General features: G+C 40.8%; 1 protein-coding gene across 4 annotated transcripts in view; it reads left to right on the forward strand.

The window, feature by feature from the left end:
* Positions 1–27346, forward strand: part of ncam1b (neural cell adhesion molecule 1b) — a 68587-nt gene that overhangs the window by 23946 nt on the left and 17295 nt on the right. For 2 of the 4 annotated variants that reach the window (XM_086081496.1, XM_086081493.1), the window contains exons 2-12: positions 2823–2897; positions 3373–3582; positions 5082–5225; positions 7153–7290; positions 7571–7688; positions 9077–9237; positions 10167–10309; positions 11791–11814; positions 20117–20146; positions 24502–24652; positions 26919–27106. In XM_086081496.1, coding sequence (XP_085937622.1) covers positions 2823–2897; positions 3373–3582; positions 5082–5225; positions 7153–7290; positions 7571–7688; positions 9077–9237; positions 10167–10309; positions 11791–11814; positions 20117–20146; positions 24502–24652; positions 26919–27106 — 1382 coding nt within the window. The remainder of the gene's footprint in view (positions 1–2822; positions 2898–3372; positions 3583–5081; positions 5226–7152; positions 7291–7570; positions 7689–9076; positions 9238–10166; positions 10310–11790; positions 11815–20116; positions 20147–24501; positions 24653–26918; positions 27107–27346) is intronic. The other 2 variants (XM_086081494.1, XM_086081495.1) reach the window with 2 other exon arrangements.

Here is a 27346-nt window from a genome sequence, read left to right on the forward strand (position 1 = left end):
CCTAAAGTATGTTCGGCTATTTGCAAGCGTTTTACTGTATGGCCTGATAGATAGGTTGTCAATTGCACTATGACAATGGGAATATAGAGCGATCAGCCAAATGCATTTTGTGTATTTTTCTATTTTTTTCTGAACTAAAAGACACCAAATCAGGGCAGAATGGACTTTACCAGCCCACCAACTAATTTGAAGTAGATAAATGTTGGTTCTACTCAGTAATGTCTTTGTTTAGCCTTTGCGGGAAAGAGAGTGTCTACAGACTTTTGAATTATCTTCCACCTTAAATCAGGTTTTCCAAAATTAAGCCTTTGATTAGCTTTCCAAATGACACTTAATCCTTACATCTTAAATCAAAGGTCTTAAAAATGTTTCAGATGCAGTAAACGACATGTTGCTGATGATGTAATTTATTTGGTACTATACGTAACCTGGTTGCTATAAATTGAAACCGGAAGTTATATCACACCTAAGGTCTCCATTTTATATTTTATACGCACTGTGGTGGACCTTTTGATGCATGAACCTAAAAATAAGGTTAAGATTTAGAGAATTAGGAGTTTGTAATGTTCCCTTATAGGTAATAATATTGGGACTAAAAGCAGCCAGACTGGGGCATTTTGAAATGAAAAGACAACTTTCACTACAGGGAGATTGCATGTTTTGCCAGACCTAGGTCACATTCATGTACTTGAGTTCATTTTGGGTCCCTGAGCGTGACGAGTGTCCACAGCCCCAGAAGAATAGAGACATAAGAAATTGGGGAAAAAAGCCTGACACAAATTCAGAACAGGACTCCTGTTTGTAATAAATTAAAATTCTCTGGTTATGTTTGCCAGTTAAGTGGTACACAGCACCCTCTAAAGCTCTTGGGGCATGTGTTCCGATTTCGCTCAGTAAGGTGACTCTTACTGAATGAGTCATGAACTGTTCATGCTCCAATTGTATGATGTCCTTACTGAACATGTTTGTTAATACAGGGTTCTAGATTAGCAGTGGCCCGTTGGCCCAGGGCCGCTACGTGACTGTGCCTTGCCACCCAAAGTTCACTGACGCTGACCCGACTGGGCCAGTACATATTTATTGCATACTGTAACTATACAGTGCCAATGCTGGTTCTGGTCACCACAACATGGCTTATGGGATATGAATATTGCTTCCGCTGGTGATGAATCAATGAGTTATTTAGTGTCTGTCAGTGTAAAATATGGTACATTGACATTTTAATTTACGCTGCTCTCATCCTCGGGGCACGCTCACTAACCATTGCTGTGACGTCTCAGGTTTCAAATTGATTGGTCTCCGTGGGGGGGGGGGGGGGGGGGGGGTGGGGGTTAATATTCAAATTTAATTTCCAGTTGCTTATGTCCCTTGCTACCCCACCCCCTCCGCTTTGAACGAGTCTGCCCTTTAACAAGACTGACGCTCCCGCAGCTTTTTAGCCTCTTAAACGTTTGAGACGAGAGAGCAATTACTGTCTGGTTCATAACTATACAGCAAAAAGGAACCCTGCATCTGCTTTGGATCTAAGAGAAACACTTGGTGTTAGGGCCTTGGTTTCATGTAATTCAGAGGCGCCCAAACTGGGAAAGCATCTACGTAAACAGGAGAGCAATATTGATTATGAGATAAACGGAGATGGGCGGATTAGCGTGTTTGTGCTGAACAGGAGCTGACATTTACATGTCAGGAGTGCGATCAATGATCCAAAGACAACAGAAGGGTTGAAGAAAAGACGTAAAACCCTGTCGGTCAGTTTGCACATCAAAGGTGACTGAATATGTTTGCATGCTGTTGTCACTTCACAAGCATACTACAGTGGGCCCGGCTTTAATCAACTTCACTTTGATATTATGAAGTGTGACGCTCACTCATGTTTTTGATCAACAAAAGTAGTGGGGTGTAATTAATCTATATTTGCCAGTTTGGACAGTTAAGTGATGTCTGCATGCGAATTTTTCGTTGATTGCGTGTTTTAATAGGTTTGCTACAAAACACGAGAGGACAAAATTAACTTAATTTTAAGCATCCATCCACATTACTGGCTGAGACAGTTTGCCTTTTCTCTACAACTTCCTGCCCTTTGTAACTCCCCTCGCTTTCGCCCTGACACCCTGGCGATATAGAGCCGGATTTTGGGCCCATTTAGTTACATTTCTCAACCGCGGGAAACCCTAACTGCTCCCCTTGGGAAACAAGTAAAGCTTTGTTCTAATTAGGAAGCAAAAGGCTTCAATCCAGACCTCACCCTGTGACAAAAAAAAAAGAAAAAGTATTTTCCTATCCAGACATTGATCAAGTGTAGACATTTACCAATTGCATCCCTACTTCCATGAGTCTTAATTGGATATTATTTCCTTTGAAAGGGCAAAAAGAGACAGCAAAAACAAATCTCTCTCTCTCTCTCTCTTTTCTTTTTATTTATTTGTAGATATATTTTTTTTTACTACATAGAGTAAATCTATGTTCCCAGTGAGAGCAATGGGAAAAATATGTCCATACATTTGTTTACTGAGAGGTGAGCCTAAAGACACAGTTAAAATGCTGTTTATCTTCTATTTTTATTGTCACATTAACTCACTGTTAATATTGGCCCATTTGTGCTGACTTATTTATTTTTAGTGAAGACCTTTGAGTCATTTTTTTCCCCAAAAAGTGGATGACTTCTGAATTTATGGTGTTTGAATTTTGACTGTTAAGTTTTGGATTATTGTTCGTAGGCTCTTTGTGCAAAAAGAATCATGTGCCTCTCTCCATGACAGCATTTTCTTTTCTTTTTATATTCTTCCTTTTCATTTTGGATGTTGTTGTGTCTCCTTCTCTAGTGTCACTGGACGTGCAGATCACACCCAGTCATGGTGAAATCAGTCTCGGGGAGTCCAAATTCTTCATGTGTGAAGGTAAGCTTGACAAGTTGTCCAGACACTGTAATTCACACTTCTTTTTGACAATGCACTTGAAACATTAACCAAAGGATAAAATGGCTGTTATTGTTCTCTGCACACTATCCTCATAGACACTGGGGGAAACGGATCATCCGAGATAATCGCTATATATTGTATTGTTTGCTCTTGGTGAAACCAACGTACAATTCAGTGCAACGTACTGTATTGAGTGTAATTACGCCCAACATGTGTAATTCTTATTGTAGTCTGTAAGATTGTGTAATTATCATTCAGCCTCTATTGCTGAGTCACACGGCCGTCGCTGGTGAAGCGTGAGTTGCGAGGCCAATAAAGCAAAGGCTTCTGTGCATAAAAGAGAATGTAACGTCAGCACTATTCGGTCCAGGGGAACTGATTGACTTTGCTTTACTACTTTGTACATACATACATTATAGATAGACTCATTTCATTTTGGCCGCTTGCTTTCCAGTTATCGGCGGGGCGAAGCACATAGACTGGTTTGGGCCGAGCGGCGAAAGGATAGAACCCAACAGAGCGGACATCACGGTGACCCGAAACGACGAGACGTCATCCATCCTCACGCTGTACCGAGCTGTGTCGGACAACGCCGGCACGTATAAATGCGTTGCCACCAATGGCGATCAGCAGGGAGAGTCGACAGTTAACATCAAAGTATTCCGTGAGTATTTTCAGCTCAAACTCAAAGCAGAAAAAAAGCACACTGTTTATTAAACGTGTAGTATTTTATTGACTGCTCTAGGGCAACACATTACTCTTTTGCTTCTTTTTTTTGCCAGACGATAGATTTTTCATCAGTTCGATAAATGGTCGGAAGACCATTAGAAGGCTGCTTAATGATGCTGTCTGTTTTGCAGCTTCTGTGATGAATGTCTTTTATTTTCCATGAATGCCGTGCATCAGCACATGTCCATCAGACGAGAGTTTCCTCGCATTTCAACTTTTTCAGTTTGTTTTAGATTACATAGAAAGTGGCCAGCCATGCGTATAACAAATAGGAGAATCTATTTACATAGTTTGATGCTTAGACCTTAAATATTTATATTCTTTTTTTCTAAAGGAAACCTCTCAGACGTGTATGAGGAAAGCAGACGTCGTAGCTCGACTGCCTCCTACCACAATGTCACCCCCCTTTTCTCCAACCAATTATTACTTCCACCTGTAGGCACAGACTATTACAAAGCACACTTTTATCTTTTTAATCTCCAGCATGTCACCAGATAAGATTACAGCTCGATGCGAGTCTGCAACAGTTGACCTGGGTCAAGTGTTTTAGGTCGCAGAAGTGCTTCAGTGCCACCAGCAAACTCCCATCAATCAGTTGGTTAGTTTAGAATGGAAGTCCGCTGCAATAAATATAGTCAGCCAGAGAAACTTGACTCAATTACATGGAAGAGGAAAGATGAGCAAACAAATTGTAAGTGAAGAAAATCCTCCTTAAAGAAGCCGGTAGTCATAAAATGAGTTTAACATTGGCGTGTTTAAACAAAGGGGGATCTACGAGTAGAAATATGATTGGCAAAACAGAAGAACATCACAACTTTCTCTAAATTACCTTAACGCCATTCACAAAAAACAACTAACACCACCCTCAAATAAATGCCAAATTTTTCAGAAAAACACCCCCCCTTTTTACCTCAATTCATAGCCCCTATTTTTTCCACATGGACATTAATAGTTAAAACTGTTGTTACCCAAAACATCAGTCTCTACAGTACAACACAAACAGTGGCTCCCAGTTTAATTAAAGTGTAGACAACTACAAGTTGCCTGTGCGTTATTAAATATGAGCTCACTTATGTGGAGACTACGTCTGTAATGACGATTCTCGACAATTAACCAAAACCGCACCTAGTGTACAATTATGGGATCCGTGCGCAGTATTAAAGATGTGGAAAGATGGTGTGTTTTAACATGATTGCTCAAAAATGCGTGCATCTAGGCTACACAAAGGGTGGCTGCATTTAATTTCTCAATTTTATTCCTTTTTTATTTTGTTTTTGTCTGTAGTTTTGCTTGAGAGAAATTGCAAAATTGATCCAGAATTTTCTCCCACAATCTGCATATGCTTTTGCATAAAAACAGTATGCAGTACATCTCACAACAAAATCCTCAACAATTAAACTTAATGAGTTTAATTATGTGGCTGTTTGTTTTCAGAGAGAATCACCTTCACGAATGCGCCGTCGCCGCAGGAGTTCACGGAAGGAGACACTGCCGTCATCGTGTGTGATGTCATCAGTTCCCCTCCGCCCACCATCCTTTGGAAGTACAAAGGAGCAAGAATACAGATGGAAAAAGACGGTAAGATGGCAATCAAATGGACACAAGAATGAAAATGAAATTCAACATCAAGCTAACGATGACATTTTGAAACCACTAATTTGACAATTGGAATGGTGTATGGATGGAAGCACCTCTCCATTATGCAAAATGAGGATTTGGTCAAATTTGCTTTTAGCCCAACCGGTGATAGATGTCAAGCCTGAAATGAAATATACATTTCATCAAGCGGTTCAGTGTGACTGGAAAATAAGAGTATAATGACAGGGGAGCGAATAGCCAAATGCAAAGTCTAATAATTTGTGTTCTGCTTCACACATTTCTGTACATTCATGAATGGGTGAGAAACTACACACCATTTTAGCAGCTTCTAAAAACAAACACATAAAACGACCTTCTTTAAATGTAGCTATTCCTACAATAAAAGGCCTATTAATATGAAGCCTAAAGTGGAATGCAATATAGAAATGATGAGTGTTATGATAAAAAAAAAAGAAAGTTGAGTGCCTGGTCAAAATACTTGTACAACCACACGATTATAATGTAAATGTTCTGTTAATGGGTGCCTGACTGCCCGTTTCACTCACTTTTATTTGCGAAGAAAGCAAGGTAAGAATTAATTTGCCTTTGAATGTGAAAATACAATTGACTGTGTTATTCACCCAAGACCCTGAGCAATATCACACATTGTATTTTGTGGTCGCGGGCACATCATAACACAAGCTCGCGCGGGGGTTGTAACAGTGTTTTGAATTAACACATGATTGAATTTATTAGGTCAACATTTCATCTCAAACTCTGGTTATCTTCAAGGATATATTTGCGATATGTACATTATGTGCTGTGTTAATAATGAATAAGCTCCTCAGTTCTGTTGACGTCCAAATTATAATTCCAATATGATTCATCTATAGGGAATAATGTAAGAGGGATGTACTGCATTAGCTCAAGGCACAAACTGAACAGGAACGGTATAGGCAATGTTTTTCAGTCATTTTGAGTAATATATTAACATAAAGAAGTTAGATAATGTGGAAACCAGCTACATACAACTAACATTAAGTAAAACGATTCATCTTGTGGTGGTTGATAGTAATTGTCAGGATTAATTAAGTGTGGCATAGGAACAGCCTGTACGATTTTTAAGTAAGCAAGTGCAACACAGTTTGTGTATGTTACTGCACAAATTGCACTGCTCATATTTCACCGAGCAGCCAGACCCTTTCTTAGGTGTAGGAATAAGTGCAAATTCAGCTTTTGGTGATGATCACATTTTTCCTCATTTCCATCACTAGCACAGTGACATCATATGCAAATGTTGCCTGAAAATGCGACTTTCGAGGCAATCCCCTGTAAGAAATATTCCCATTCAGTTGAGCTTGTGCATTAAAAGTTTCCCTATCTTTATCGAGCCAAGGTACATATTTTATGTTGGAAAATCTTCCACACCATACTAGCCCCAAAAAATTAAAGTGTATACAGCATATAATGATGATCTTGTCCTTATTTAGACTCAAATGTACCTACTCAGTGTGAATTCTGTGCCTTTTCAGTTAAACACAAAGCTGTTAATCTGTTGTATGAATAGAAACAGGTGAATACACAAGTCCATTCATTGTACTACCTGTCATTATACATCACTGGATTTGTTAGATGAACATTTAATAGAAAATAATACCAATTAAAAGACATTGGTTATTTACTATAACACACCAGATGGTCCCTCAAGGCACACTAATGTGCTGCAATACAGTGGTTAGGAATCACTGCATTAACTTAAATAATGCTGAGATTCCAGACGGATAGACATCAATGATGGTTTAATATGTCAGACACCACTTAAACTACTCTGTTCCACTGAGCCACCTTGCAAGTTTCGTGCCAGTCAATCACAGCTGTTTTGCATGGCTTGACGATCCCTCACGATGCTTTTATCTTCCTTATCAAGTTCGCTTTAAGGTGCTGAGCAACAACCACCTTCAAATCCGCGGCATAAAGAAGACCGACGAGGGCTCGTACACCTGTGAGGGACGCCTGATGACCCGCGGCGAGATTGATTTACGGGTGATCAAGGTCGTCGTAAACGGTTAGCAGAGCTTTCGCCGCTGTATTGTGATTTTCCTGTTTGTGTATTTTTTTGGAGTATGCTTATCCATAGACGCTCAAGGCATGAATGTAGAAACAGTTGCCCACAGCAACTGGGTAGCATGAAGCACTCATGCTAATGACGTGCGTCTGCTACCGAGTTGTGCGCCAAGGGGACGATGTGTGCCTAAAATAAGTGTTGTGTTTTTGAGGCTAATCTTGGTTGTGTTTTACATCCTGTTTCCATGAATGAAGTTACAACATGCATCTGTGTGTCTCAGTGCTCCCAACCATCAGGGTATGGCAGTCAGAGGTGAACGCCACAGCAGATGTGGGCCAATCTGCCATGTTGACCTGTGCAGTCGATGGCTATCCTGAACCCATGGTCACTTGGACAAGGCAAGAAGCGTTTTCATCCAGAGAGAAAAAAAAATGGCATTAATGAATCTTTTCAGCACTAAATGTGATGAAAATATTGTTCTTGCCGCTGCGCACGGGACAAAATGTACAACTCCATGCTGCAAACTGGGTTTACAATGAAAAACAATGAAAAATGTTTGTGTCATCAAGTGATTCTAAGTAAATCGAATTTAATCCCTGCTGTTTTGCCACCTAATTTCATTTGTTACTTAAATACATTTGGTAGGCTAACTGGTTAATTCATTGCAATAGGATACTTATTGACATTATATCAAATGGTGAATTTAGACAGCGAAACCTGAAGACTGGCGTCCTCAATAGCCACATTGTTCTGTGTGACACTGATAGGCCCTTGCTTTGTTAGACAGGTTGTGTTTATCCTGTTGCCATGGCAGCGGTCTCATTCTGTGTGAATTTTAGCACAGAGAAAGTGAAATTTGCTTTAGTATAAAGAAGTAAAGAGGCGAGGCAGTAAAATAACCTGTACATTGCCGTTCATTTTACCATATAATTGTTTGTGTCAAGAAAAAAACGTTAGTACACAGTACAAATAAAAGTTATGAAGATTTTTTTGTCCCCTTCTGGGATTTGTTTTACATATATTTCTCCTGACACCAAACAAGCTTTGAACCTGTATTTTATTGCCTAGCAAGTTGTCTTCTGAGCATTAACTTGCATCAACTTCTATAAAAGTAATATGAATAAATAGTTTGCTTTATAGATAATAAAACAGTAAACAGTATCAGTAAACCTCTGAAAAATATTTGCGAATTGGAAGCACATACACCTCGGGTCAAAAGTCACATGAATGGGCGCAATATCTTTTGGCAATGTTCAGAGCAATGGACTCCGGAATGCCCTTTCACTAGGCTCCATTCTTGTTAAATGAAAAATAATGTGAAAATGATTCAGCTCATGTTGTCTTAGCGGGAAGTCGCTAATTGTGTTAAAAACAAATAAAAAAGTGTTGCGTTAGGGGTCAGAAAAGTTGCTTAATAAGTGACAAAGTCGCTAATTTGGTAGCTCCTCTATGTCTCTTCACAGCCATGTTGTTTGCGGAAACAGTGTATGTAGGGACACACTTTGTAAAAAGATAGATTAGAAAAATTATTATCCAATTATCCATCAACCAACTGACAAACTGTAACAACTGTCTTACATTTGCACAAATAAAGACCTATTTTCAAATAGATGCATTCCTACAATAAATGGCTAAAACTACATTTGCAAAAATCCAGTATTTAAAAGATCCGGATGAAATGGCCTGTGTAAGACTATGTGACAATCGTATATAGTCCTTTTTGTGATGGTAGGGTGCTTAAAATTGAACAGATGGATTAATGGAGGTTGTTATTTTTGTCCTCCAGGAACCAAATCACTCTGGAGGCGGGCGAGAAGTACGACTTCAACGAGGACGGCTCAGAGATGTCCATCATGGACGTCAGCAAGCTCGACGAGGGCGATTACACCTGCATCGCCAAAAACAAGGCTGGGAAAACGGAGCAGGAGCTCAGTCTGAGAGTATTTGGTGAGTAGAGAATATTCATTTACTATAGCCTATGTAAGTAAGTGACAACGGACTGTTAAAAGCTCCAAATGTGTTGGAATGAGGTTTAGGAGTACGTAGGTGAGGGGAGGCAATAATACGCCACGTGTTTTTCTTATGACTAGGTGTAGTTTTTCCTTTGCTTTTGTCCAGTAAAATATAGCTAATAATGCAAAGTAGAAGCGTTTGGCCATATTGTCTAGTCTAGCGTGTTCTCTCTCCTCTGCAGCCTATAAATATCCTCAAATTCAAACACAATTGGCATCTTCAAAGCGTTGCTGCACCAGTGCCAGTACTCGTTGAGCCATTTTTTGTTCTCTCTTCCCACACAAGCACCAATGCTAGTTTGTTTTGCCCTATGTATTAGTATTGTACTCAACCCCCCCCCCCCCCCCACCAATTTTTTTTTTAATCCAAACATTTTATATAATGACATCAGAAACAAGGCAGCTGCTCCTTTGTTCATCAAATAATTACCGGTGGGTATTCATGCAGTTTTAATACTGAGTTGCAAATATATCCCTCTGCTGAGTATTGTACAATCCTCACTTGTGACAGCGTAGGAATGCTACAATGTGTTTATCCTCCGCAGAGTGTGAGGGAAAAAAAACAACAACTTCACGCTTCACAAGCAGCGCTTTAATTTACTTTGCGAGCATCACCCTTAAAACTCCTCACCAACATTTTGGTGAAAGGTAAACAAATAGAGGCCAAGCTTTCTAATACAGGCGTAATTGCCTCATGAATTAAAGTTTTGATCCTCGTGTGGTTATCATACTTTTGCTTCTGCTAGGAATAGTCAGCTTATTACGGTTTAGCCTCGACGCCTCCCCCTCGCACGTCAAGCTTCTCATCCTCCCTTTGAACTCATCCCCAATCCAGCACTCACTCTTTGTGTTTGTGTTTTACAGTCAAACCTAAGATCACGTACATTGTAAACCAAAGCACCTCCGAGATGGAGGAGCAGGTCATGCTAACCTGCGAAGCCTCGGGGGATCCGACGCCCACCATCAGCTGGAGCTATGGCAACCGCGTCTTCACCGACGGCGAGCAGGTAAAGCACAAAAGGCAACTATTAATTGAATCATGAGCGCCAATTACACTTATTGGTCTGATTTAGATTCTTTATGGAATGACAAATTACTAGAAGCAAATGTTTCAGGTTGCCCCACCCGGGCCCCTAAAAAGATCCTCGCTGTTTTAGGTATGCAAGGGCTTTTTCATGCACATTTTGGTGTTTGGTGTCTCTTTATATTGAGCCTATGTAGACCATGTGTTGATGTTATGGCAATACATGATAAACTTTTGGAAGTTTGGGTCCTGGGAAGGAGCCAAAATTGGGACTAGAGCTGAAGAAGTTTGAGAAACACTGTTTGATGACAAAATTAATACATTGTTGATGAACCCTTTGACCATCAAGCAATTGAGGATAAATGAGCAGAAGCTTTATGTTACTCTCAACTCGTCACTTAGGTCTCCTATTGCTCAGCTCCTCCAAGCATCATTAATTGTCCAAATGTATGTATCAAGGAAATGGAATAAAATGGTCATCTCTAATCTTCACACAAGCACAAAATCTCTTTTTAAATTCACTCTGCACTGTTGCGATACAATGAATAATTTTTATCACTATTTTTAACTTGAAAATATAATCCTTTGACATGTAACTTTAATAAGGATATATCAGCAAACAACCAAAGCAATAAGTGGCAAAAAAAAACCTATAGTAGCCATCATGAAATTGGGACACCCTAACACACTAATGACAGACTGCAAGAAGCTAGTGTCTTCAGCCTCCAGGACCGACAAGAAGTTCTGTACCTCTAACATGTTTTTCAAGAGGTGAAGTAATCAACTCCAGGTATGTGCAGGCAAAGCACTCCGTGAAGTTTGTGCATCACCCATTAATTCCACCAAATTAAGCGTCTCCTTCGAGATGGCCCACTGGATCTCACGCAATTAGCTCGACAATACTGCATTCAACTGTCGACTTGGAGATTAGATTCTACTTAAACGTTCCTAAATGTCAAGAAAGTCAAGCCGAATTCCTCGCTTTCCCAATGCAATTCAATCCACAGGCCTGTGATTTAACTCGACGTCTGCTTTTTATTGTGTTTGCTACAATGAGCGCTTGAATGATAAAGTGTTCATTTAGCGTTTTCAATCACATTTTGCTCTGCTCATGCCAGTGATTGAAAGGGTTCTACATTTGACGCCCGAGTCTATCCTCTCTATTCTTTCACTTCTAGGTTATACTGAACGCAATTTTTTTCAATTAGTTTTTTCACACCACACTCATAAAGAGCTAACTTCCATTAATCTTGACCAATATTTTCCCATAATATTTAATAGTCACGTCATCAAAAACAATGAACACCTGCCTTTTGTTATCCTCAAAAAGCCCATGTGACCCGCTTCCTCAAGGGTCTCGCTATGGCTGCGAAGTAATGCGGGGGGAAATGTTGAGAGAATGGTGTACTTGGTGGCGGGATTGTGGAGCTGCTCCATTACATGCGCTACATTCTCTCCCTACAGGCACACCTAAACAGGATCTATCAGGTATGAAATCGGCGTGGCACACAACTGTACTGTGGCAAAGTGCGCCTCCAGATTTCAGCTGAAATCCAGTTATCCCATTTTGCTGGAAGTTCCTAGAAAAGCCAATCACTGACTCGACTGCTGCATGCGCTCCAAGTGTAGTCCGTCAAATAGTCGATTTTACCGTAGAAGCATGACATTGCGTGGTTTGTCGTCACGTAACAAAAAAAGTGAAAACCATTTTCTCTGTCTCCTGATCACTCTCAATCTTTGTAGCATGAGGTTGCCTCATTCATGTTCATCTCCATACGGTAGTTGTCTAGACCAGCATTTCCAAAAGCCACTTGCGACTTGCAAACATGGTCAAAATAAAAGCTGCTAATATTTAACAGCATTTAAAAAACACAGACAACGGAAATGAGTAAATATTATTTCAGACCACCATTAATACGTTTGTGAAACTGTCTATAAACATTGTTTTTAGTTATGTGCCCCTTTTAACATCCACACAGAGTTCACCACCTCACTCCTACATACACGTTAAAAAATGTTAATATACTGTAAAGCCCAATTAAAGGCATCATATTTAATCATACAAAACAAAATTAGCAAGCGCAAGAGGGGCATGTGCATCTAGATTGTTATTTTATCCTCCTGCCAGTCACCTAAAACACAATTTTATCAAATGCTTAGTTTTTGAGAAAACAAGCAAAAATCTGACATTAGAAATGAGTAATGATTAAGTATACCGAACCACCATTACGCTTTTAACCATGTGCACCCTCTATAGGGATGCACCACAGTTTAGGAGAAGCATCGGCATAACACAGCCTTTGGAAACTTTTTAATTCACATCCTGACAAAGATGGCGCACCCCATGCAAACACCCAAAAAAAACATTCAAAATACAAACATTTATTGACAATAATATGTTCTATGCAGCCCCACTAGTCTAAATACGGTATTTTGGTTAATATTGTGTTAGTGGAATATGAGTTAAGCAGCAAAATCCAGCAGTTTTTATCCATATCAGAAGACGGCCATTTTGCCACTTGCTGTCGCGTGAAAATGACATTATAGTTGCTCAGGTCACAACCAATCACAGCTCAGCTTTAGAAAAAAAGGTGAGCTCTGATTGGTCGTTGCCTGAGCCCTGAGTAAATGTAATGTCATCTTCAGTCGACAGCAAGTGGCAAAATGGCTGCCCCCGAGATAGATTAAAAACGGCTGGATTTAGCTGCATAACTCACATTCCACAAATATATTAATAAGGATGTCATGTTTAGATTAGTGATGTCACACATATCATATTATTGTCAAGACATGTTTAAGGTTGACTTCCTATTTAACAGCAAGTGAAGTGATTTTTTTATTACAATAATTTCTGGACTATAAGTCGCTACTTTTTTCACTTGCATTCGACCCTGCGGCTAATACAAAGGTGCGGCTTATCCATCAGATCACAAGATCAAAATATAAAGGAAGCGCAAGAGCGTCAGGCAGAGCAAAACAAACCAAGTGAGTCCAAATACAGCAGGAGAGACAGAACAAGAGCGAGACAATTTGCGCCCTCATTATGGAAAAGAAAGTAGCGGGAACCCGGTGTGGTGACATTAAAACACCTGCGGCTTACAGTCGGTTGCGGCTTAAATGTGTAACAAACTCGAGCATTTCCCAAATTTAGCTAGCGCGGCTTATAGTCAGGTGCGCCTTGTTGGCCAGGAATGACTAAATTGTTTTAAGTTTTGTGATTTCATCACATAACCCTAAATATAAACATAAAGTATCACATGTATGAGTCATTGTTATACCAGAGCCCCCATTTATACTTTCTATCGTCTTGCACCACAGTTTGGGAATCCCTGGTCTAGACTGTTTAACATTGCTGTCATGGTCAACACAAATGGACCGTATATAAGTGTCGCTCTTTCCCATCTGTCTTTTGAGAGTCAAACGCTCCTCTTCTCAAATGGTAACATCAGTGGTGGCCTGCAAATGTGATGTGTTTTTTTTTTTTAAGCTTTAATTTTTCCAGCTGGTTTCAATGTGTGGACAACAGAAGTACAGTGCTTTTACAGCCACCTGTCAGGCTCACAAGGGCGAGCGTTTGATCATCAAAAATAGATTGCACCGCACTCCAAACGCAAAAAGAACACTGCCGCCATATGACGCACGTCACGATATGCCTGTTTTCTCTCTGCCCACGGTGCAGAGGCGCACTGTCACACTTTAACGCTTCACACCTCCCATTTTATCGAGTTAAAGTGACCAGTGTTTAATATCGAGAGCGCTGCCAAGATCTCTATTTTATGGCTTTAAAAACATTTACGGCCGCTGCAGAGATTAAATCTAGATGTGGCCGCCGAGGGAATGAATTTCGCAATACTGAACAGGCAGCGACCAGTGCAGTCACATGCGGTTGTCCACGCACAGTGGCGACAGTGTGTTTTGCGCATCTCGAGTACGGCCTCAAAGAAACGATTAGCAGCCCCATCAATGACCCTATTGTTTAGCTGCGTAGCAGGATTATTTCCTACATGACTCTTTCGAGTTGGAAATATTTAACAAGGGAGCAGAAAGTGGGGTGAAAAAGGCGCACGCAGAAGTGGCTGCTAATTGTTTGGTTGTCTCATTCCGTTCATCTGATGTCCGTCTGTCACGCCATCTGTATTCATCTCAACAGCTGTATTTCATCCAGAATGGCGGCATCCAATGAAAGCGCATCCAATTTGGCTGATTTTAGAGAGCGTGGGTTGATTGTACTATATTGAAAAGCCAGTGCATCTGTGCATTGCATTGAACACTGAAGCTAATTAGCTGCTCGTTTGAAGGAGTTTTCAGCCTCTTTGAAATGACTCACATGTGGCTGACAATGTGGTGAACGTCAGATGAGTTCAAGGTACTACCAGTTTGGTTACAATTACCGTTTAACTTGATTTAAAAAAAATATATTTTTGCCGTGATTTGTGCACAAAATGCAAGGCATATATTACGTTAGCAACATTAGCATCAATGATACAAAAATGGCAGAAATGTCCTTCGTGGCAAGTGGTTGGGGTTATGGCACATTATTTTCATAGTGGTTTTACCGCAACATCACGTTGGTTGAGGGTTAGAGTAATTTAATTCTAATGCTTCTTTTCCACTGTGTGGTATCAATATCAGCACAGCACTTTATTTACACACTACAGTGGCACCTTTCATACTTAAGTGCTTCACTGAACAGGTAACATGAAACTTGCCCTCAGTCTCCGACCCTCCATCCAGCACCTCTCACCCCATGTGCAAAAGCCTTATTATAGTTAAGTCTAAAAAGGTAAGCAGGCTGCGCCTACTCGCTAATGTTGTTACAGCAACATTCAGTCAGTCAAGTCAGAACTGCACAATGGAAGTGGGGGCATATGTTATAGAAGTCAGAGACGTTTTCCCATCTATGAGGTTTGATTGCAACAACACAACAGTTGTCTGCCCCGCCTTTTAGGAGTCTGGTCCTGAGGCTGTTCATCTCGCAAGCATATCGATTCTCATATGATATTTCTCAGACAGACAAATCACAGCAAGATGGACGTTTAACATTTATGTCGTCAGCAAGAGGTGCTCAAGGGGTCATTTTCCTTCTGGTTAACCCAAGTGACATAAAACATGCCTTTATTCATTCATATGTTGCTAACTCATCTGAATGTGGCAAGTAGAGCATTCCCAGTTAGCAGACGGGAAGTCTTCCCACCACATGCCCCCCCCCCTCAACAACCCCACAGTGGCTCTGGTTGTAATGCAGCTTTTGTTACAGGACAAAAACTAAAGCAACTCGAGTTACAGCTGCTGCGCTCTGACAGATTCATTGTTTCTCTCGCTTAAAGACGTCTTTGTCTGGCTTTGCACGACTCTTCTCACGGCAGACCTCCACTGTAAAAGTTAGGGCCCAGAAATGCTTTTTTTACGAGAGTTGTACACCACGGTATTCCGCGTCGGCATTGTCTAATAACAGATGTGCGAAGCTCGCTCCTTCTGAGGATTAGGAGGGAGATTACTAGATCGCACAATATAAAAGCAGTGATTTCGTAAATTTAAATTGTGGAGTAAAACTACTGTGTCCAGACAACCCCAGCAGGAGTCTTATCTATTGGATAGCTATGTTGTTTATTCATAAAGCTATTAGCACTTTGTTTTGATGATTTGAAAACAAATTAAACAGGCACAGTTGGATAACGTTCAGGAAAATTAATTTGTTGTCAATTGATGGCTTTTTATTTTATTATTTTTTTTTACATACTAGCGCAGTGGTTCCTAACCTTGTTGGAGGTGCTGAACCCCACCAGTTTCCTATGTGCATTCACAAAACCCTTCTTTATTATTTTATATTTCCCACATTCAAGACATACTGTAGGTATACTGGTGAACAAAATGAACAGCGAGAGTAGCCTTTTCATCGAATCTGGCTCTCTTCACCTTGAATTCAGAAAGTGTGTTCTTGTATTCCCCATCTCCATGCAGCTGAAGGAAGTGTTCCTTTAGTTTTACTCGATAGCTAGTTGTGTTGGGGGCGAGAGTTGCTCAACTTGACTTTGCAAATCATGCAGTTAGGACGCTGGCTCCCACCACTCAACTCAAACTCAGCTCTTTAAAACCACCACAGTTAAAACAACCCTGGGTCAATACAATGAAAACAGCAGAGGCCCCAAATTTTAACCCTGTGGAACACCATACTTTCCATTACACGTGAATTCATTTTGCTCATACTTGTCTGACCACTTTTTTTGTTGTTGCTCAACATAGTTAGTGTGAAGGGATAACAATAATAACAAATTCACAAGACGTACCATCACAACAGTCGACTACTGAGCACACCAAATTCCCTGCAGCACAGATAGCCGAGTCATGGCCAAGTCATCACGAATCATATTAGTCGGGTATGTGTCTTGATCTCCACTAAACCCCTGAGACTGACTCACCAAACACCTCAGGTTCAATCGAACCCAGGTTAAGAACTACTAGTCTCGTACAAAGTGATGGAACATTTGAGTATTAATGAACAGGTTTAGCCTCATTCCCACATACACACACACATTCCTATCTGGTTCTCCAACATCCAGATCGCTAATTAAATAGCACAAAGACGGCAAGAAAATAAATTGTTTGATTGCTAATGAAAGGCTAAAGCCCATTAACGTGGCAGTAGTTTCAGAAGGACTTCAGAGATGAGCTCTAAATTGTACAATTGTTGTCTTCCCTGGAAAAAAAACCTCCCGCGGGCCTGAATGCAGCGATGCAAGGTTGTTGCTCCTTAACGACAGCACTCATGATGGTCTGTGTCAGTCGGGGGGCCTTGAAACGCGGTCAGGATTTTGCACATTTATGTGGGTTTGTTGTAGGGATGCCGTCTTCACGTCACAAAAATGCGGGGAGATAATTCTCAATGGGGGACGATAACAAAGAGTCCCGACAGAGCTGTCACAACGATTTTTTTCCTGTGGAATTATCACATCTTTGTTTTGTTTGTTGTTGTTCCCCATCTGCTGCTGTTCATTTTATCTTCAACAAACATGCGTCACACATACAGTATGACAGTGATGCAGTGCTTCTGCAGTGCAGAGCGGACGAGGTGCTGATGTTCCACACTATTAGGCCGCCTGGCAGATTAGGGCCATAGCTCTTCTGCAGCGCGGCAGTGACAACGCGGCTAACTGCTGTTTGCGCTAATATGCAAGGTTTAACTGCGATGTTACAGGACAGACTGTGCCTGCTGCCAATAACTCTCATAGCTCACCAACGTACTACAACCTTCTGCATGAGGCCACCATTCAATATGGGGTTTAAGCAATGCGATAGTGAGCATTTTGTATAGTTTTTGACATAATGCAGTGGTTCTCAATTTGGGGTTTTTCACGCTGCCAAGGAAGAAGAAAATATTTCACTCCCCCAACACTTAGCCATGACTATGAAAAGTATCCGTTTATAAAGTAATTCCAAGTACACCTCTGCAGAGGAGCTAATACTCTCTATGCTACTCTAAAACAATGAGTGCCACTGCCACCTACTGTAGTGGATGTGCAATTAAACTTTACTCTAATAATGGCAACAAAACAAAAAATAATTATATTATATTTGTCAATCTGTCATATAAGATTTGTGATTTTTTTCTTTTTACGGAACTGTGATATACACACTTGTCACCATACAATGATGTAAATAAAAAAAATGTGTGCCTTTATTAAATTACAACCATAGTTTACAAGACAAAAGTGGCAGATTTTTTACTACGACCTTCCCTTCTACTTGGGGACTAGCAGGGAGCTGCCTCTCTTAAAGCTAAATGGGATGGAACCCTAATTAATGTCATTGTAAACACTTCCATCTGTCGTCCTTTTTACTCATTTAATATGTCAGAATGATGGCTGTGGAAAAGGTAGTTAAAGCGAGAAAGCTAGCGGTGGTCTAAGACTTTTGCACAGTGATGGGTATCGATTTTTCATTGCAGTTTATTTACAAGTACAAAGAGAAGTCCCGCTGACCCACAACGTTAAACACTTCATTAATTAGACTTACAGATATATTTGTGTGGCAGTCCAGATATGTTAGTTTGGGGTTAAAGGACTTCATTAAAGAGTGCAGTTTACCCGGCATCGGTGGACTGCATTTATAATGTGCGACTAATGAAGGCGGGACTCGGGCTGTGAGTTCATTGATAGTTTCATTTGCTTTTTTTTGGGGTGCTTTTTCTGACAATTATTCCAGCAGATTGCGTTCACTCCAGAAGTATCCTGGCTGTTTCACCTGATGAAAGAGCTGTTTGCCATTCTCCTTGTTACACGAGCCATCGCACCTCATCTCCATGCTCTAACACGTTCTCCTCCGAGCATGCCTTCTGCAAAGCTTCTTGTCTTATTGAGCTGTGTCTGTCATTTCAAATGGACGTAGCATGTTGTCCTGGATAGTGCATAAGCCTTTCTTCTCAGCGGGTTGCAAGATATGGATACTCAGATTGCATTTTCTTACATAGTCACTTCATAATACAAGTACCGTATTCCTGCAAATAGTTGGCCGTAGATGCCTCCCATTTCCCCTCAGAAAACAAACAAAAAATAGGCAGGTAGCTTCAATGACCTGACTTGGTGAATGTAATTGTTCACACAAGAGTTAGCGGCTGAACTAATGTGAACCATGTTGCTAACCAAGTCATTTTCTCAAATGCAATCAATTGTGGATTTTTAACAAGCCCATCGAAAAATTTGCATTCCAGTCGACTGACAGGTGCTCGCTCCACAATATCCAGTGCTTTTATCTTTATTTCAAACTCCTGTACATGGCCGCTGTAACAAACTGCAGCTATTGTTTAATATTCCAAAAGTGTGTTTCCTATAATTCAAGATTTCCCCTTTGGCACTATTTGCAGAATTACTGTATTTCATTCTTGAAATAATAAACACCTGTACACTTAAATCCAAATCATTTATTTTTTAATATAGTGCAGCTAAATTATCCAGCATGTTCTTGTAATGAAATGCTGACAGAATACATAATTGCATGGCTGGCCAATAAACACCAACATAATAGTCCTGTCGACATAATCGAGAGAGTTCACGTGTGGCGGAAACATTGTTGCAATCCTCTTACAATTCAAAATGTATACTGCATTCAGACGTTGAATACAATCCTTAGCTGCCAGGATTAACGAAAGTAATGACCAACATTTATTGGTTGTAGAAAAACACAAAATGGGCCCCCAGGGGCGAGTTTAAGAGGCTGGAAATTATCTTTTCAGCTTTACGTAGCCTTTTAAATACAAATATGTTGTTGTGAATAGTTTAAAAAGCAAATGCAGCACGCCTTACTTTATCTTAGTGCTATCATTGGGTCCGATGACGGCAGCCGCAAGAAAATGGATGGATTTTTTTAACGCTGCGTCCCGATGAACTGAAGACCTTCTTAATCTTATCTTTGAAAGCATTTGGGCTATCAGGACACCACCAGTAGACGTGCTTCTTAATGGAGCTTAGATGCAGTGTTGTTCCAAAGAGGACACACTAAGGGATTACTGAAAATATTTCAAATCCAAGCCTTTGCTGTCACACAATAGTCGACATAAAGCATAAAACTGCACTGGCTGTGCTCGTCTGTTTTAACCAAATCCAGCATTCAAGCTCAGGTATTAAAGATGGAAAAAAAAGAAAAAAAACACACACATAGCACTTAATACTTACATGCCGTCTGCAGTAGCAAAGCTTTTTTCTTTTCTTTTTTTTAACCCGCACGAGGATTGCCTTCTAAGAATTACTCTGCTTCTTTTGTTGTTGTTGTTTGTTATTCTCTCTGTCCTCTACAGGCATCATGGACTCGTCCTGAGCAGCACAAGGTATTCTAAATGCATGACCCTTTTTTTTCTTCTCCTCCTTACACTCATCCATCTCCCATGTCAAGGGAGTCGACTGCGATTATGGATGGATGCAGATGAAAATCCTTCAAATAAAAGTCGGGAAGAAGAGTAGGAGCACAACGGGGGCGGTGTAACTTTTTTGCTCTCTATGAGGCCATTTTAGCTTGATTTATAGAGTGGACCCTCATTTTTCACGATCAATCCATTCTAGACAGTCCGACTGAAACGGAGTCATACAAAAACCAAAGCAATATTTCCCATAGGATAATAATAATATACATAATTTTGTATTTTTAATTTTTTAATTTATTATATATATTTTTTATCAAATAAAAAAAGAGGCAATTTTTAAATTTACATATTTTTTTCCAGACATCCAAAAATATTTACAAAACCCCCCAAACATTTTATGGACAATAACTGTAGTCATTTTGATGAAAGACGGCAAGGAGGGAATAGGGAGAAGTTGTTTTTGTTCTTTGTTGTGAGTCTTTTCTTGAATTCTATCACGTTTCTCACCTTCTTTATCATATTGCTTAGCACTGAATGTTTTTGTTGTGATGTCTAAAAAGGGGTTCTTCGTCATGTAAAACATCCTGTCAAAAGTCAGGCTTTGAGTTCACAAAAGCTTGCGTTGTGGAAATACACTTTGTAAAATCAAATATAATTTTTAAAATGTAGTATGGCGGAAACTGCGCGTACATTCTTGTGACCACGTCTTCTTATAGTCGTTCATTACACGCCATTCGTGACCTCGAAATCACGTACGTCAGAACCATCATAAACCCAAGGACCCCTTGTATAAATACTCAAGAGTGCCTTAGTAAATAAAATGCACATCAGTTTCAGATTTTTTAGTTGCCGTACACGAGGGAGCTATTCAAAAAGACTTGATTTGTTTAGCTGTTTTTCTCAATTTTACCCCAGATAAGCAGCCCATTTTATCACTTACATTATCCATTAATCTTTCAAACGTTACCGCGACTACATCTAATTTCTCCTATCAGTTGTGTAGCGCCGCCTTTTACAGCGTCTATGAAATGGGCAGCAAGTTGAGTTAACCAAGAAAAGTCTAACTTTGGCACGTCGTCCTATCTCCCCCAGTGCTGTGCCAATATCTTTTCCATCGCGTTATGTCTGCCTCGCTGCATCACAGCCAGCGACTGTGATAAAAAATGCCAAAAGAAAAATCTGCCAGCAACTTGCTTGGCTTAATCATTTCTGCATGGGGTAAATAGAAGTACAGAACATATTTATTCATGTGGTAAACTAAACTCAACATCAATATCCAGTTCCCTAATTTGGCTAAATATTAAAACAGATTTATCTCATTCTGTTTTAATATTCAACCAAAGTAGTGATGATGAACGAACTCACTGCTACGTCCACGTCGACATCAAATATTGATGTTATGTAGGCTCAGATGCGGCCAGAGGCAGAACAGAATTAAATAAACAATCCAAAGTTGCTCAGGGTCCCATGAAGGCTTTGTCTTTCTCCTGTTTTCTTTGTGGAATGACTTTCATTCAGTAATGATCACGATGCCCAAAGAGTACCTGAATGAGAAATGCAGTTGTTTGAGACTAGAGGCGAGGAGGGAACGTTTGTCATCAAGCGCGGCGATAATTACAAGGTTTGTGTAAACACTTGGCCCGGGCTCCTTCCTATTGAAGTAACAGACCTATGGGGGTTTCCTTTCTTTCTACCAAGGAGTGCTTGAAAGACGTGAATTTATCGACAAGACTGTGATTGGTTTACATTAAAGGGGGGGGGGGGGGGCAAAATGAAAGTCATCAGACATGCTGTTCTAGTGCACCTACATTGTGTAGACATCCCATAATAGAAGGCAGGCGGCGGGGAGAAGAGTTATGAGCATGGAACAGTGTTGTGTGCGTGCCGAGCATGTTAGCGGCAAATGCATCAAGCTGCAGAGGCGAGCTCGTTTCCTTCCTCCATACGCCGGGCCAGTTAAGGTTTGGTGACACGTGAAGTTAACGGTCCCGTAGTGGATTCCCGATTTCACGCTCCGACGTTCCCGGAGTGTCTCTGCCTGCTACGCAGTTAAAGCAAAGAAAATGTGCTGTCGCTTTTGCTTGTTTTTTGGAGGTGCGAGCAGTCTGGATGTTGCTTCAGAGTGTTGATGCCACGTCCCAGTAAGTAAACACCACACCTCAGATAAAGGCCTCCTTTACTCATTACTTGCGACGCAACTAGGTGGATGTAATCGTCTAATATAGTATCTGAACCCACCATGTCTCATGGCAGCCATGTTGAGAGCGACACACAGCAGATGTGGCATCAGTAAAGCTGCATTATTATTATTATTCTTTTTTACTTTAGTTCAGAGAGAAGTTGCTTATTATGGGGCAAATTCATCAGTTAACTCATTAATTGATTTTGTAAATTTGAAAATAGGATTGTTCAATAGTATTCTTTTTTTCTAGACTGATACCTGTACGAGTAGTCATCGATACCAAGTACTGATAATAGTAATTTTGATACATAAAATGAATAACAATAAAAAATAAATAAATACAATTGCGAAGAATTAATGACAATTTTCTATTCTTCTAATTTTGAATTTCTAGTTCCTGATCGTAAAACGGCCACAAGAGCGCGGCGGTCAATATTGTATTGGCTGCCGTCATGAGTACCAATACCTTGAAATAGGGTCGGGTATCAGCCCATACTCGCCCATCCCTATTTGAAAGTATTATTCTCAGAATGTTCTGAACTCCTGTTTGGATGCCTGTAACATTGATTCGAATGAAACTGTGTGGAACGTGGATGCAGCTCAACGTCCCGTAGTCATGGGATCAATCATGAGATTGAACAAATAAACAATTACCTTGACATCCCTAATATTGATTGTGATAGTTTCAGGAAGTAGCGTTATAAAAACGCATTTGTATCAATAAATGCTGCCCAAACAGAAGCCTGGGTTTGAGTAGTTGAATAGATCCGCCCCTTTCCGCTATGTCAGGATGTACCTTTGTGACTTCTAGTCTTATGTAGAGCTTCAACAGACGTTTCGAATAGGAAAATGAAAAAAATATTGCTCAAAACAAAGAATCAATATTTACTAAATGACAAATTTAGACTTGTGCATTGGCCGCGCAGCGTTGCCAAGCTGCACAGTTCGACGGAGAATGTTTTCTGCACCGGAGTCAGAAGAAAAGGCCATTGTGTTATATAAGCGTTGCTCCAGTCTCTTCTACCCGTGATGCATAATGTATGCTGCAGGCATGCGTAGCCTATTCAATTGGAATACAAACTAGCAGAGTCTCTCTTTACATGGCCGCCCAGGCTGCCTCCTCAATCAGTATGTGTAAAAGCATCCCTAGCATTGTTTTGCCTGCAGCTTGGACCGGAGCCATTCACAAAAAAAAAAACACGCACACAAAAAAAAGTTGAAAATGAGCTGCTTAGGGCGTTTGCTGCTGTCGCACCTTGTAAAATGAACAATCCACCAAAAAATAAATACATCAACTTTGTGTCCCAAATCCATTAATTAAATGCAACAATACGGATTGAGAGCTTGAGGTTCGCCAAGCGCGGCAATCAGACAAAAGGCAACACCTCAAAGACAATTCATCATCTGTCATTTGCAGCTCGATAAAATTAAACCAAAGTCATAAACGACAATTATCAGGACTGGCGGGAGGCAATTATTTGCCATCTTAACTGCAGAGAAACAGTTGTTACGGGCATTACCGTTATCATTAGGCTGGTTTGTTATCAGTGTCACAAGTAGTACTCCGATCTTGTGAGGGGCGTTTTGAAGTGGCAGTGACCCTGAAGGTGGGGAAGCTGCTTCAAGTCAGGTGTCGATGAAAGCAGGTAGCATCTCTTGAGTAGTGGAGTCATTTACATAACTCATTAGCCAGCTGCCTGTTGTCATTTCCCTGGCTCGGAATGCAACGCGCTTTCTCCCCCACTGAATTTGATACACATTTTGGAAAGCGTTGGCAGCCAAATCAGTGCCGAGGTGATCATGACAAGCAATCGAGCCCCTCCCCTCCAAAAAATTCATCATCATCAAATCAAATGACCGTGAATGAAAGCAACGTAAAAGCTGGCTTGAGGTGAAGCGGCGCTGTCACAAGTTGCTAAGCACTGCGAGTGGAAAGCGCCGCATGGTTCCCCGTCATGAATTATTGATCAGCTCCCCGTGACTGTCAACTGTGCTCTTGTGTTTCCACATCTGTTGCCTCTTTTCCTGTAATCAAATGTCTTCTGCTCCTCAGCCTAGTTCTCATCGACATTACGGGCCATATAAATAAGACGACGGATGCGGCGTCTCCTTAACCGGGCTGTTGTTTGCTTCTGTTCAGAGTGAGGATGGGAACGTGGTGGTGCGCAGCGACGCTCGCGTCTCCTCCCTCACGCTGAAATACGTCAAGTACACTGACGCCGGGCAGTACCTGTGTTCGGCGCGCAGTGCCATCGGGGAAGATGACCAGGGGGCTTATCTGGAGGTCCGCTGTAAGTATTCATTGCATAGTCAAGCGCTTGATTTCACGTCAACATACTGCCTTGGCACCAAGTTGCCACAAGATGGTGGGAAAGCCGTACTTTTGTCTTCACCAAGATGGTGCACAAAGCAAGAAATAAATAGGTGATTTTTTTTATTTACAAAATACTTAACTCATTCACTCCCAGCCATTTCACTGAAGCAACCCCCTTCGCTCCTGGCTGTTTTACTGGATTTTGTCTGATTTTGCAAGGCCCACAAAAGAAAGACTAGAGTATTTTCTTTCATCAGGAAAAAAAGTATATTTCTATCTGTTTCTGTTTTGCAGCAATTAGCATTAGAATATAGCTACGTTATTACGTTACATTATTCATAAATCTGTCTAAAACAGTGGGGGGAAACAGCTTTTTTGCAACATGGCCCTGGTTGATCTCTTATACTCTGCTGCCACCTGCTGGCCGTTTTTGTAATAACTACCATTGCTTCAAGCATTCTCTTCAGTTCAGAGGCTGCATCAAAGCCTTCTGTATGCTCTAGCATAATTTTTTTTTTATAAATACGTCTTTTACAGCATAGTAATATTTAAAATAGAACGTATTTATATGTTTTGGGGATCAAATGAGTTAAGGGAATCCTTAGTTTATGACAAAGTTTATTAGTAGTAAATAAGTAGTAAAAAAAAAAAACTGAATAAAAAAAAAATGATTCTAGGTCAGCGGTGTCAAAGTCCGGTTTAGAGGTTTCCCATGTTCAACACAGCTGAATCATATTTAAGCTCATCAGCAAGCTCTGCAGGAGCCTGATAATGATCCTGATCATTGAATCAACGTGTGTTGGAGTAGAGAAACCTCAAAAACATGCAGGACTCAGGCCCTTAAGGACCGGACTCTGACACCTGTGTTCTAGTCATGACTTAGTATAAAACAATGAAATGAAAACATTAAGCATGAGGGTAACTGAGCATGTCTTCTTGTGCCATGTATTCATTGCACGCCTGGAAAAAAAGAAAGGGCGGTCCAGCAAATAATGCGTTCCCTCCAATATCATGAAGATGTTGCATTCCCAGTTGCTTTGATTTGAAGTTTTTGGGTGGTAGCAGCAGAACCGTAATCCCGTTTCCTGTCAGCACATGACATGAATTTGCAAAATCAGCAGCGTGCTGTCGAAAGCGCTGCTAACCTGGCGCAGGGGCTTGAGATATGCGGCCTGTCGCCCAGAGCTCTTCATCCGACAGCTCGCTGTGTGGCGGCTCCTCGCTTCCATTACGCCCTGACATTTCTCAACCCCTTCCTCTCACAGAGAATGATGAAAATGTGTTCGCTTAATGACGGAAGTGCAACCCCCCCCCCATGCATTATCACAAGGCCCTTCTGCCTCTGAAAGATGACATGTTCCCGCCTTTCTTCCATGTTACTATTCCACGTAAAAAGTCGTACAGTTTTACATCGTCTGACTTGCGTCTAATTCAAAATATTACATCCGGTATTTTTCAGCCTGTGCCTTTCACACGGATCCCCAAAAAGTAGGAAATTACGACAAGTCGTGCAATATGATAATTAGATGCATTCCGTTGAAATAATTAAGGATTTGTCGGAAAATCGCTTTTAACACAAAAGTGGAATCAAAATGAAGTTTCAACACAGCTGCCGCACACCACTTGCTGCGCCTCTGTTACTACACTTCGGAAGATCAGAAATTATAACCATAGCTGCATAAAAGGCACCCTTTGCTGGAATCTGCGTAAAATGTAGCTTTTGATGTCAATAGTTGCTAAGAAGAAGCAGTTTGAGGGATCAGAAATGGTGAAAATGCTTTAAAAGCCGTCAGTGCATGTGTTTTTTGGGGGTTTTTTAAAGAGAGAAAAAAATCACCTTATATCTCTGTGAATGGCTTTGATGCATCACTGATGCAAAAGCATGCTTTGAACACACGTCTCAGTTTGATAATTAGAAGACCTGGGTTGACAATTTACGCATTTTGCGTGAAAGATAACTTCAGTGCTCGGATGTCTTACAGACACGCTGAATGTGATTAGCCCATTCAATCAAGCCAACCCATTTGGAAACGCAGTCACTGGAAATGTTTGTAATAACCGAAATCATTTTCATCTGGTGTTTTTGTCATTATTTCACCATTCCAAGTGTATAATAATAGTGTGACAATACACTGTGGCGTCTATATTCCTATCTTATAAAAGTGCACGGATGCATTTTTCATTTCAAGCATCGTTACACCCTTGAGATTAGGAGTGTGACAATCGGACGTATTTCTCCCAAGACGCCCCTAAGATCCACGGCGAAGTGGCGGTGTACACCTGGGAGGGCAACGCCGTCAACGTCAGCTGTGAGGTGCAGGCTCACCCCAGCCAGGTCACCATCGCCTGGCTGCGGGACGGACTGACGCTGCCCAACGCCAACACGAGCAACATTAAGATCTTCAGATCGCCCTCGGCCAGCTACCTGCAGGCAAGACGGACGCGCTCTCCAATGGCGCCTTTACGTCATCAAGATTTCATGTGTTTACTTTCAGCTCTGCACAGTGAATAATTCACCAGCGGGAAATCCACAGCAACCACTAAAAATACAACACAGTGAACCCCTGTTCATCACTGGGGATATCTTCCACACCCTCACGCTTTAAACATTTAAATTTATTGCGCAACATGAATTCAAATATTTGTCTCAAAATGCGTACTCAAGTTTGAA

Source organism: Leptonotus elevatus, chromosome 7, assembly GCF_054856555.1.
Source record: "Leptonotus elevatus isolate MCC_2025b chromosome 7, RoL_Lele_1.0, whole genome shotgun sequence".
In the NCBI taxonomy this organism is placed as follows: Eukaryota; Metazoa; Chordata; class Actinopteri; order Syngnathiformes; family Syngnathidae; genus Leptonotus; species Leptonotus elevatus.